This window comes from Cucumis melo, chromosome 9 (assembly GCF_025177605.1).
Source record: "Cucumis melo cultivar AY chromosome 9, USDA_Cmelo_AY_1.0, whole genome shotgun sequence".
Classification (NCBI taxonomy): Eukaryota; Viridiplantae; Streptophyta; class Magnoliopsida; order Cucurbitales; family Cucurbitaceae; genus Cucumis; species Cucumis melo.
This window is the reverse complement of record NC_066865.1, coordinates 16,561,314-16,575,449: the sequence shown is the minus strand read 5'-3', so window position 1 is coordinate 16,575,449 and position 14,136 is coordinate 16,561,314. Positions and strand designations below refer to the sequence as shown.

The 14,136-nt window shown below is 34.1% G+C and overlaps 1 protein-coding gene across 1 annotated transcript; it reads right to left on the bottom strand.

Annotated features, from left to right (window-relative positions):
* Positions 1 to 453: 453 nt before the first annotated feature.
* LOC103501393 (uncharacterized) lies at positions 454 to 1,400 on the bottom strand. Its single transcript, XM_008464962.1, has 2 exons — positions 1,326 to 1,400; positions 454 to 1,221 (listed from the first exon to the last, which is right to left on the bottom strand). Exons 1-2 carry the CDS (start codon positions 1,398 to 1,400, stop codon positions 454 to 456), a joined length of 843 nt encoding a protein of 280 aa, XP_008463184.1.
* Positions 1,401 to 14,136: the final 12,736 nt, after the last annotated feature.

Below are 14,136 nucleotides of genomic sequence, written 5' to 3'. Positions count from 1 at the left end.
GTCTTCGTATTCAGCACCTAAAACATCAGGCTTCAGTTCTTAGTGAGACAACGATCAATTGTTTAAAAGAATTTTTTTTGGTTCAACAGTAGCAGTACCACAAAGTCATTTCAATCATCCACATGCTTCAGTTCTTAGTGAGGCTTCAGTTCTTAGTGAGACAGAAGACATTTCATTCAGGAGTCAAAAGAAATTATCACACTACATCTGTCACAAAACAAGAACTACAATCATCAAAAGAAAAGAGCCAGAACAACGTTAGCCTTCTACTAAAGAAAAACATAAAAAAAAGAAAATCTCAGAACTCCACAACCCACAAAACATCTTTACTTCATTCATAACCCACAAAATATCTTCACAACTCCACATTTCCACTCTCCCTTTGAACCGAAAAAGACATTAATCGGATGATGGTTACTGTCGATCAGTGGATGGTGCCAAAGACTCCAAATGTCAAAGGAGAGCATCAACCTCAAATCGACGTTCAGTTAACAGAGTGATAGAGGTAGTCAGTGCATGAGATTCAACAGTTAAGGAATTTACAATGCGAGTAGCCAACTCTCGATCCACAAAAAAGCCTTCAGCAGACTCATCCCAGTCAGTAGTGTCAAAAATACGTGGGCCCCGAGTTGGATGCACATCATGGTCAATATCAGGCACATGACTGCCTTGAAAGAGTCTGTAGCTAAGAGCAATTGTCTTAGGTTCAGGTCCAAGAGCATCAGTTGCAGTGAGCACCACATTTAGGTGAAGTAGCAGACTGGAGAACAACTGCGGAAGAGCAATGGGAACCTTGACCCCAAACGACCCAACATGCCTCAATATTTGATTGTAAATAAAGGTACCCATATCTACTTTATCATCATTGCAAATTTGATACAAAAATGTACCTAAGGCAACAAATATGCTTAAGGCATGTGAGGAAAGGAACCAATTGGCAATGTCAATCTTGTGCAGAATGGCATACTTGACGCTGAGAGCAGCCGCAGGAATTTCATTCACAAGCCATGTGGACAAGGTCCTTCCAGATAAGACAGTAGCTAGAACCTCAGTAGTAGGACATGATGGAGAGCAGTCAATATCAACAGTATTTCCAAGAAAACCATTTATCACAGCAGGTGAAATCATAAATTTAAATCCTCTAATGTGCACCGTCTGATAATCAGCACTACTCGGATCATTAAAGTCATCAGGCAGATTGACGATAAATTTTCTAATTAACTGGGGATAAAAAGGGCCAACATTCGAGATAGTTTTTCCAAACCAGCCATATGGATAAGGTCTATGATACTCATGCAGGATTGGTGTTTGTCAGATATATTTACCTCCTCGGCAATTCTCCTCTGCATCACAAACTTCCAGCGTTGAACGCTTTTCTCGTGGTGAAAAGAAATTTCCATCAATGGGAACAAATGGAATATTCGCAGGAATTTTCTTTCTGCCTGTTTTCGTGGTAACATTTCTCCTGGCCTGTTAAGTTTTTCTTTTTGGGGGGTTTAGAACCTTTAGGAGATTCTGGCCTTCCTTCAGAAGATGGTGCAATGGGATCATCAGTAGGAGGAGGAATGTCTTCAAGAGGTATCTCATCCTGGTTAAAAGAAGCACACCGATCATCATTTTGAGAACCATCAGTCTGTTCCTCACGTGCAGCAGTAGCGATTCCAGGAATGTGTGTAGGCACTGCATCCGGTTGTGAAGTAGGTAGTTTCGATCAAGGAGGGTGAACAGAGGGAGAATGACTTGAAGGTATAGCTGGTGAGCGTCGAGGGCCTCCTGGAGTTGGAATGAATACCCCTTCGATTGATGAGCTCTCTTGAGAGTGAATGGAACCCGAGGGATCAGAAGGGAGCCTCTCGGTTATAACTGGCTCTGAGGGTTTCTTTAACAATCAGATTAACGGAACATCATCCTGATCATCTGAATCCATATCCGATACAATGGCTTTAGAAGCTTGTTGTGCATGCACAACAGAAGTAACAGGAGCAGCAGACTCACCGACTTCAGGCACCGCCTCAGAACGTAAAGACTCCTGCAACCTACTAGAGGCCTCTCCCTGCACTTTCTCAGATGGAAGCCGGTAGGTTCTCCGGGGAGGAGTGCTTTTGAATTGACGACTTCTGACCCTTGCATGTTGTATTGAAGGAGGCGAAGAGGTGATGACATTAGGTGCACCTTCAGACTGCTTATGTACATAAGACCCCTTGCGAGTATTCACCATGACGAATAAGATTCGAGTAACCAGAAATTAAACATCCATCAATGAAAAGAAGAACCCCATCAGCCAAAAAGACCTCAATTTACTCCGAAAACGGCGTTGACAACTCTAAAGATTTGAAACGTGGAGACATGCACCATCTTTATAGCTAATCACGAAGTTAAGTGTGACACACACCTAAACCAGCACGTAAGTATTCGAATGAGCTGGCATCCAGGGGTTTAGTGAAGATATCAGCTAATTGTAAATTTGAACAAATATGATCAAGCTTGATTACTTTGTCTTCAACTAGTTCTCGAATAAAGTGGTGTCTTATATCAATATGCTTAGTTTGACTATGTTGAACGGGATTCTTAGATATACCAATTGCACTCATATTGTCACAATACAACATTATAGTGTCCTGATTAAAGCCATATTCAAGCAGCATATTTTTCATCCAAATCAATTGTGTACAACCACTACCAGCAGCTATATATTTAGCTTCAGCTGTAGATAAAGAAACACAGTTTTTCTTCTTACTTAACCAAGAGATTAAATTGTTCCAAAAAAGAAGCAACCTCCAGACGTACTTTTACAATCATCAGTTGAACCTGCCCATTCAGCATCACAATATCCAACTAAAGTGGGAGTGGTATCATAGGAATACATCATTCCAAAGTCACTGGTCCCATGAACGTATTTAAGAATTCGTTTAACAGCTTCTAGGTGAGTGATGCGGGGATCCGCCTGATAACGAGCACATATTCCCATAGCATAAGCTATGTCAGGTCAACTTGCTGTTATGTATAATAGACTGCCTACTATACTCCTGTAAAGTTTGTGATCAACTTCAGAACTTTCAGTGTCTTTTGTAAGTTTAACATGTGTCGCAACTGGAGTCCGCTTATTTCGAGCCTGTTCTAAACCAAACTTTTTGACCATATTCCTGGCATACTTTTCTTGAGATATGAAAATGTCATCATTCTTTTGCTTAATTTGAAGTCCCAGAAAGCATGAAAGCTCTCCAACCATGCTCATTTCGAATTCAATGAAATTATTTACTAGATCATGAGGAAATCCTCGAAAAATGATGTCATCAACATAAATTTGAGCCACCAATAGTTGGTCAGATTTCCTTTGTATGAACAAAGTCTTGTCAATTTCTCCTCTGGAATATCCTTTACCTCTCAAGTATACAGTTAGCTGGTCATACCAAGCTCTCGACGCTTGCTTTAGTCCATATAAGGCTTTGTTGAGCTTATACATATGCTTCGGGTGCTCGGAATCAACAAAACCTTTTGGTTGAGCAACATAAACCTCCTCATTCAAGTACCCATCTAAGAAGGCACTCTTGACATCCATCTGATACAATTTAAATTTCTGTATGCATGATATACCAAGTAATAGTCGAATGGCTTCAAGTCGAGCAACAGAAGCAAACGTTTCATCAAAGTCAATACCTTCAACTTGAGTATACCCTTGAGCCACTAATTTGGCTTTATTTTTCGTCACACATCCGGCTTCATCAGTTTTATTTTTGAACACCCATTTAGTACCGATAACGTTTACACCTTCTGGTTTTGACACTAATGTCCAGACATTGTTTTGTCTGAATTGAAGTAACTCCTCTTGCATAGCATTTAACCAGTACTCATCCCTGAGCGCAGAGTCAACAGTAGAAGGTTCAACGGTGGAAATATAGCATAAATCAGCAACCATCTTCATGTAATCAATCTTTTCTTTCCTTCTGGTCTGCATCCCAGTTGACGGATCACCTATAATAGAGCTTGCTGGATGATTTTTCTTCACATGAGCAGACGAAATTAGTTCTAATTTCTTAGTAATACTTTCCTTTGATGATTTTTCCAAACTTTTCCTGGAATCATCAGATGGTTTACCAGCTTTAGGAAATTCTACACTGCTAGTAGTTCTAGCTTCAGACATATTTGAAGTCTCATCTTCCTCATCATTTATCTGTTTGATAGCTGGTTCGAGGTCATTTATAACTACATTGATTGTTTCCATAACACACCCAGATCTGTTATTGAAGACTCTATAGGCACGGCTGTTCTGAGAGTACCCGAGAAAAATTCCTTGTTCTGACTTAGCATCCCATTTCTTGTGGTATTCCCTGTCAGCTAAGATATAACACGTACTTCCAAACACATGAAAGTATTTAACATTTGACTTTCTATCTTTCCAAAGTTCATAAAGTGTGACAGTTGTTTCCGATCTTATAGTTACCCGGTTATGAATGTGACAGGCAATATTTACAGATTCTGCCCAAAAACATAGAGGTAAATTTTTGGCATGTATCATAACACGTGCCATTTCTTGTAACATCCCATTCTTTCATTCTACTACACCATTTTGTTGAGGAGTTATAGGTGCAGAAAATTCATGATGTATTTCTTCTAGTAGACAAAAGCTGTCAAAGCTTTCATTATCAAATTCTTTACCATGATCACTTCGAATCCTTATTATTTCCCTCCCCTTTTCATGTTGTAGCTTTAAACACAGATTTTTACATATTTCAACAGTATCTTTTTTGCCTTTGAGAAAGCAGACCCAAGTATATCTTGAGTAGTCATCAACTACTACCAGCACATACCTCTTTCCTTCTAAACTTTCTATTTGCATTGGACCCATGAGATCCATATGTAGCAATTCCAAGACTCTGTTAGTATAACATTCTTTCAGACTTTTATGAGTAGACTTCGTCTGCTTACCGATTTGACAATGTCCACAGAAAAAGTTTCCCTTTACGTCTAGATTATGAATTCCTACAATAGCTTCATTTTTAATAATCTTTTCCAAGCCTCTCATACTGACATGCCCTAGCTTTTTATGTCATAGCCATGTTTGATCTGATCTTGTCAACTGGCAGGTGTCTGACATATTTGAATTCTAGTGATAGCAGTTATCAGTTTGTCGTTTACCACTCATACAAATCTGATTTTCTTTATTCATCACAACACAACCAACATCATCAAAACTAAATTTGTAGCCTTGATCACACAGTTGACTTATACTGATCAAGTTTGCTTTTAGTCCATCCACATACCTAATATCGTTTAGGCGAGGTAAGTTATTATTGTTTATGTTTCCTTTAGCTATCATTTTTCCTTTTGCACCATTGTCAAAGGTAACATGTCCGGTGACACAATCTTTTAGGTTCGTAAAGTAGGATCTGTTTCCAGTCATGTGTCTGGAGCACCCACTATCAAAATACCACGCATCATCTGTGGTCTGAACGGACGTAAAGGCAATTTTACATCTTTCAGCAGTTTTAATTCTCCAAACCATGCAAGGTTGTGCATGACTCCTATTCCAGTATGTTTGTTGTCGCAGCTGATCTCGTCTTAATTTATAACAAATTGACTGATATGACCTTTTTGACCACAATAGTAACACGTTCTCCCAAGAGTTTTAACAGTAGTCCTGATGCCAGTCTTAGTATGAGTCGTTTCACGTTCAACTCCCATTGAGGCAGGGACAAATTTGATTTCTGATGTAGTTTTAAATCTGCCTGCAGAAGCCACAAATCCCAACCCATGTCTCTATGAACCATTATGTCCAGACTTAAGTATTAATTCTAGATTCTCCGTTGCTGAGTTCAACATTTTAACTGATTTCAGGATTTGATCATTCTCATTTTGAACTTCTCTCATTTTTAACTTTAGAGAGGATATTACTGACATCAAATGTTCGTTTTCTTCTATAAGATCTTGTATCCTTTCTTTTTGTATCACCCTTGCTTCACAATTTTCTTTCCATAAAGCTTCAAGTTTCTCAATTGTCAGTTCATCGCTTTTGCTTTCTTCAGAACAATCACTTTCCTCATCCGTGTTCTCATCAGTAATTCGTATTGTGAAGGCATTTATGTTGTCGTCATCATCTTTGCTATCACCAGATTCTTCATCTGACAGTGTGACACAAAAGTTATTCTTCTGTTTTCTCAGGAAAGTAGGGCTTCTGCCTGATAATGACCAATACCTCCACATTCTCTACACCTGAAAATCCTTTTGTCACCTTCCTTTTTCTTGATATAACCATCACTTCTTCAATATGAATTTTCATAGTTCTTTCTGGTAAGACTATCATCATTTCTTCTTCGATACTGATTGGAGGTTTAAGCATTCATACCTGTGGCATTTGTATTTTTTAATTTTCGAAGGGCGTTTGTAAATTGTTTTTTTAATAAGGCTATTGACTCATCCATGTTTGTTTCAGTATCACTTACAGCCTCTTCATCTACTTTTATGGATTTGAAAGCGATTCCCTTGCCTTTTTTACTTTCTCTATCGGTAGTGGCCATTTCAAACGTAAGCAACGAACCAAATAATTCATCAAGTTTCAATGTCGTAATGTCATGGGCTTCTTCAATGGCAGTAACTTTCATATCAAATTTTCTGGGTAAAGATCGAAGTACTTTCTGCACAATTTTAGAGTCAGGTATCTTCTCACCAAGCAACAAGGATTCATTTGCGATTTCAAGCACTCTCTTATTTTAGTAAGACATTGATGCATCCTCAGTCATTCTTAATGCCTCAAACTTAGATGTGAACAACTGTAGTCTTGAAATCTTTACTTTTGAAGTGCTTTCTTACGCAACCATCAAGGTTTTCCAAGCTTCTTTGGCTGTACTACACGAATTTATTAGCTTGAAAACGTTCAGGTTAACACCATTAAATATCGCGTTAAGTGCTCTGGCATTCCAAACAGATGCTTGTTCTTCAGCATTTGTCCAATCAACTTCAGGTTTAGGAACTGAAACACCATTCACTGTAATCATCGGAGGATTATAACCCGCCACAAGAGCTCTCCAAGCCTTTCCATCTAACGTCTTAATGAAGAAGATCATTTGAGGTTTCCAATATGAGTAGTTTTTACCATCTAGAATAGGAGGACATGATACAAATGGTCCTTCCCTGATTATCTTCATGATTTCTCAACCCGCTCTGATACCAAATGAAAAACAGTAACGTATAATTAAGGACCCTTTAGTTACGACTGCAGTTAATAATGTTTGTAATAACAAGTGAGACATCAGAAGAGAGTAACACATGAGACGTTGTTAACCCAGTTCGACCAATATTGTTTACGTCTGGAGAGCTGTTTCCAGCTCAGATGAGTAATTTTATAAGTAGTCATCGTAAACATCAAAACTTAAATATAGCTTATGTATACTTCTCAATACTATAACTATATGACATATGTATTAACATCATACTCCAGGCTCCTCCTGGAATAAGGAAGACTCCCGTTAACAGCGTCTAATGGTCAGGCTTCCCCTAAGTGTATGAGTGACTCTATTAATCAAACCATCCACATATTAATTCTGTATATTACTCATCCGTAGAACTCTACTTTAGGTAGTCATGTTGCTCAAGAAGTTATAACCTACCTTTTGTTTCAGCCGCAGCCGCTTCAACGATCAATCGGAAGTTACATTTTTCTATTCAACACCCAAAACTTTTTCTCTCTATTTTTTCGCAACTGTTTCAAACCTCTTCAGACAACATATATAACCTGACTTGTATCTTCTAGAAAATCAGATCCCTAAAGAATAGGAACTTATTTTATATCTTGGAGATAGTTGGAGTGATTCCCTAAATATAGGAGAATCAAATATTCACTGATTATCTTCTCTTTTAAATAAAACTTTTCTTTTAATTTTAAATATATTCTTTTAGACAAAGAACACTTCAACAATAACATTTAAATGTAAAAAAAAAACTATCATCGAAAAATTTTTATTGACAGTTAACTAATGTCATGGAAAGTGAAATGAGGACAGTTAATAAGTGTCATAAAAGATAAATAATGACATTTAATATCTGTCATACAATATTAACAATGACAGTTATTCGCTGTCATAAAATGTAAACAATGACAGTTATTCGATGTCATAAAATATAAACAATGATAGTTATTAACTATCATCGAAAATAAACAATGACAGTTATACTTTGTCATAAGATATTAAATTCGTGACATTTATTCTATGTCATGAAAAACCACATTTCGTGACAGTTTTGGAGAACTGTCATAAAATATTTTCCATGACTGCCGCATCAATGACTGTAAAAAACTATCACGAAAGTCTTTAATGACAACATTTGACTGTCCTCGTAGGCCATTTTCTACTAGTGGCTCAATATAGACAAAAGGGTCAAGATCATTTTTTAGTACAACGTAGTTGTGTGATCATGTGTAACGAATTTAGCTTTAGACCCTAAAATGAGGAAGTCTATGTAGTTACCCTTTCTTCCATTTTTACTTTCTCTAAAGTTCAATAATGGGGGATTTTTTATTTGTTTGAGTGGTTAAAGTTTGTTGCATATATAAATCATTTGAATATTTAATGAGAAGTTGGTTTGCATTAGATGCTCTTAATTACTAAAATTCTATCTTAACTATGTATGATTAATTAAACAAATGAGAAATGACAATTGTGTGAGACAAATGATTAATTCCCGTTTAATCAAGAGTTTGAAAAGATGAAGTTTCCCACTATGTAAGTAATCGATGGTTGTGATTAAATCAAAATTTCCCCTAATTAAGATTATCATAGCTTGGTGCCAATTACGCCTTTCCATAATTTAATTACAAAGTTTGGATGGATTAATTCCAACAAATGTATGAATCAAGTTGTTTAGTCTCTTCAAATTGAAATTTTATGCGCCGGTTTGGTTTGTGACTTTATTAGTTAACATAATAGTATAAAACAGAAGATTAGATACTTTGACGATTATCTAACTATTGATCTAATGAGGCCTACTTCAGTAACTCAAATACGAATTTGATATATCAAATAGGATTATACCAACCTAAAAAGATTAGTTTTATTGAAACTTATTTGTATATATACAATCAAACTAAATCCTAACTTATTGTTATATTTTATGTAAAATAGGTTATATTTACAATACTTCTTAAAAGAAAAAAAAATCAATTCCCCTAGAGAAACTAGACTAAGACTTCAGGAATATGAATTCAAGAACAAGGGGATGGAATTTGTAATTTCCTTTCCTAATAATGTTATCTTTTTATAAATATTCAATAATTCTATATTAAAAAATTGATGATACAAATGATTAAAGGAAAAATGAGGATATTAAAGAGAGGATTGTTCATAATTATTATACTTGTTTAATGAAATCAATCATAAAAGATATAATTGATAAATATTAGGTCGGTCGGCCAAAATCCTTTGGTAGTCTTGTCTCAAATCTTGTAATGATGATTCATGAAATAATAGTATATTACAAAATTAAACCTTTATTGTAATATTTCATGAAAAAGGAACCATTGCAATGATTTTTAATCATTAGATAATCAATTGTCTTAGAAGTATACTTCATTGTTATTGCCACCTTAGCTCCTTGGATTTATTGTGATCATAATTATTATATTATTAGATTTAAAATTGTTTAAAATAAAGAAATCTTTAGTATAAGCTCGAGGGTTCGAGTCTCTCTCAACTTTATCGTCTTTGTATAATATATATATATATAAAAGTATAAATAAATTTTTAAAAATTACCTTTCTAAAATTTCAATATTTGGATGAAGAGAGTTAAAAGAGACATTTTTGCAAACCAGGGCTACAACACTGTAGAACTTAATTTAAAATTTAACCAATATGGTTATTAACCAAATCTTTTGTTGACACTTTTCAAAATAAAAATAAATTTTCATTGTTTACTAATTTCTAGTGTGTCAACCATTGTCAAAATAATAATTAATTTCTAACCTTAAATTTTTTCAAATTTCAATTTTATTAAGTAAAAAGTCAAATTGTTGGTCAAATTTTAAACATAACAATGGGTTTCTAAAATAATTTTTTACAAGAAATTTAGGTATAAAATCGTAACAACTCAACTTTTCGTACTAAGCTAAGGTCATTATTTATAGAAAATAAGATTTAAAATTTAAGATAATAATAAACTTCTTGTAAAAATCGAAAAATGATAAAAGCTGAGACAATGAATAAAACTAAGACTTAAATCTGGAAAACTCCCAAGATTTAAAAGCTAAGACTGATAAAATTTCATTTATTTACTTTAAGAACATTTTATAGAGAAAATCGAAAAATAAACCTCATACATGGATAGAATTTAAAAATAGGAAAATTTCATCGAATGATAAAAAAATTTAGAAAAAAATAACCCATAGCACATCTTTTTTGCATATTGCGAGTATGCAAATATGACAAGTAATTAATGATATCAGACGGCTAATCACACGACAATCAGAAGACTATTAGAGAGTTATCCGCTTTTAAATTTGCTACTTTTGCAATTTGGAAAATGTCGTTGTTCACACGAGATTTCTGAAGAAATGGGTTCATAACTACTCCTCTTACTACAGGACGCTTACCTAGCCAACATTTAGATCCGGCTCTACCCAAACTTTTCTGGTTTACCCCAGCATTCCCCACTTGTCCGACTGTTGCTGAGCAATTTTTGGATATCAAACGGACCTCCCCAGAAGGTAATTTTAATGTGGCCGATTTCCCCTCTTTTGCAATCAGTTTCGCTACAGCACCTGCTGCTCTAGCTAATTGTCCCCCCTTCCCAAGTGTGATTTCTATGTTATGTATGGCCGTGCCTAAGGGCATATCGGTTGAAGTAGATTCTTCTTTTTGATCAATCAAAACCCCTTCCCAAACTGTACAAGCTTCTTCCAAAGCATACGGCTTTCTGGATGTAGATGATGATATCTATACATATGGATCTTATATATATGGTACAATGAAGTACCACATGAGTGGATATATAGGAATCCAAATCTGCCAAATCACTCATGTTACGTAATTTGTGGAATTGAACTTTATATATTGATTTATAATGTTGTGGATACAATCTCTCGTATTTACTCATTTGATTCTTTCTCTCAAATACAAATGAAACTTAGAACTTCTTTATTTCGATCTTCAGGAAGTTGTGGTTGCAAATCTATTTGTGCTTTAGTCTTCTGAAATTTAAGGAAAATTTAATCTTCCAAGTCTTCAATCTTTCAGAAGATGATAATCTCGAGGTTGAAAAGAACTTACACGTCTTGAGAGCTTTTAGAAGTTAAAACTTTAATTTTTCAAATCTTCAATTCTTCAAATCTTCAATTCTTCCTCCAACCAAATATCTTCAAAACAAATGGGAAAGTCTCTATTTATAGAGAATTTCCATGGGCTTTAGATGAGTTTGGGTTTGGGTCCATTTGACTATTGAGCTTGGGCTTGAACCCATTTGACTGTTGGGCTTGGACTTGGATCCATGTGTCTGGTGGGCTCGGGCTTGGACCCACTTGTTTGACGGGTTCGTGCCCATTATTTCTTTGCCCAAAATTTTCATTAGGGGCTTGAATTGGATTAAATGTGAGAAAATTTGATTACCCAAATCCAATCAAATTATAATCATCATAATTTTGCTTTGATGACGTTGCGCGATTTAATTGACAAAAATTTCTTGTTCAACAAATGCCTCTTTTTCAAGATTCATGCACGTGTATGGGTGGGTGAATATCGAAAACAATAGGCTGAAACAAAAAATACAAGTGAACTTGTTCTTGACTTTGACTCTAGTTAATATTTCAAATTGATCACACTATGCATTTGACATAAGTTTGATTAAAATGTTATGCGAAGAAGTTTGGAATCCAAAGTCAATTTTGTAGAGAATTTTGAATTTAATTCAATTTAATTTAAATCATTTGGAATATTGTTAAGAAATAAACTTGAATGAAATTGAATTTTTATTTGATTTACTTTGAGAATTGAGACTTAAAATTGATAAAATTGAAATATTGCAACTTATCAAAGTATGAATTTAAGTTTTTTTTTTTTTTGCATAATCTCCTAATTTAAATTTTTAGTGAAACTTCTACTCAAATTGTCCCAAACTTAAAATTTGAAAAGTTTGCCATTTTTTTTCACAAACAAATAAAAAGATATACAGAAGGAAGTTATTTATGAGAGGAAGATGTAAAAAAATAAAAATAATATTAGAGTTAGAGGGAAAATTTTCTTCAACAAAAAAACAGTGATTTGAGGATTTTTTTTTCAATTTAATTAGGAAAATGAGTTGAGATTTGCCTAATCAAACTCAATCTAAACAAGTTTGTTGAGAGGTTTAGTTGAGATTTGCCACCTTCCATGCTCTATAAATAGAGAAGAGTGAGCGAAAACAAAATAAGAATACTTCCTCCTCTACTATCTTTTATGATTCTTATCTTCCATTTTTTTTGTCTTTTTGCTTCATATATGGGAGAGCAGGGGTTGTTGGTGAAGCAAAGATGATGAAGTTAATTAGTTTTCTTTCTTTCATTTTTTTTCGTTTACTGTTTTCTTTTATATCATAGAAAAAAAACTCTTTTATTATAGGTTTATTTTGATCAATGTAACAAAACACTAAATTATTTACGGTCTATGTAACAAAACCCATAAAAGTAGCCATTTTTTAAATATCTCAGATTTGCCCTTCCGTCTTTCTTCTCCTTCTCTCTGTAATTTCTTTTTCCTCCTTGCTGCAGTTTTTTTTCATCGGCTTTCTTCTTTTCCTCTTCTTCTTTTCCGCTGTGATTTCTTTTCATCACGTTTCTTCTTTTCCTATTCTTTTTTTACATCGTTTAATCTTTCCATCATCTTTCTTCTTTTCTTTTTTTTTTCGGCTGTGATTCATTTTCTTCATCTTTCTTCTTTTCCTCTTCTTTTTTTACATCGTTTAAATTTGGGTTTTCCTCTTTTTTTTCTACGTCGTTTAAATTTGGGTTTTCCTCTTCTGTTTTTACATCTTTTAAATTTACGAGCGTGTACAAAAAATAGCAAATTCTAAAAGATCGTGCATAAAGAATCTTAAAAAAATCATTTAGATTGGAGTAGCCAAATGTAAACGATTATGTAAAAAAAGTAAACGATCGTGTAAAAAAACCACCATATATATAGACAAATATGAACGATCGTGTACCAAAAGAATTAAAAAAATCATTTAGCCAAATCTAAATAATCGTGTACTAAAGAATCTTGAAAAAATAAAAAATCGTGTAAAGAAAACTAAACGATCGTGTACCAAAAAAATTAAAAAAAAAAAAACCGTTTAGCCAAATCTAAACGATCGTGTACTAAAGTATCATGAAGAAATAAATAATTGTGTAAAAAAACGATCGTGTACTAAAAGAAATAAAAAAAATCGTTTAGCCAAATCTAAATGATCGGGTACTAAAGAATCTTGAAAAAATAAACAATCGTGTAAAGAAAACTAAACGATCGTGTACCAAATTTTTTTTTTAAAAAAAATCGTTTAGCCAAATTTAAACGATTGTGTACTAAAGAATCATGAAGAAATAAACAATCGTGTAAAAAAAACGATCGTGTAACAAAAGAAATAAAAAAAAACGTTTAGCCAAATCTAAATGATCATGTACTAAAGAATCTTGAAAAATAAACGATTGTAAATCTAAACGATCGTGTAAAAAAAATAAACGATCATGTACCGAAAGAATTAAAAAAAATTGTTTAACCAAATTTAAACGATCGTGTACCAAAAGAATCTTGAAAATTCGTTCAGCCAAATCTGATCGTGTACCAAATTTTGAAAAGAAAAAATCAATTAGATTTAGCTACCCAAATCTAAACGATCAAATCTAAATGATCGTTTAACCAAATTTAAATGTAACTAAATTAAATGTTTGTGTAACAAAATTAAACGATAGAATTGAAAAAATAAATTGTAGCAAAATCTAAACGACCAAATCTAAATGCTCGTGAACTAAACAATAGCCGAATCTAAACGATCGTGTATCAAACATATTGCGCGCGTTGTTGACGGAGTGGTTCACGAGACATTTTTGGTATTTTCAACGGTGAGCCTGTAGGCTTTTTTCGTTTTCGAAATTGTTCTATACAGTGTAAATATTTTGCCGCTTTGTTATATTTTTGAA

Coding starts and splice junctions, on each gene's coding strand:
- LOC103501393 (XM_008464962.1), bottom strand. CDS start 1,400: ATGGAAATTTCTTTTCACCACGAGAAAAGCGTTCAACGCTGGAAGTTT. Junction 1,222..1,325: donor AGAGGAGAATTGCCGAGGAG/GTAAATATATCT, acceptor TTTTATCCCCAG/TTAATTAGAAAATTTATCGT.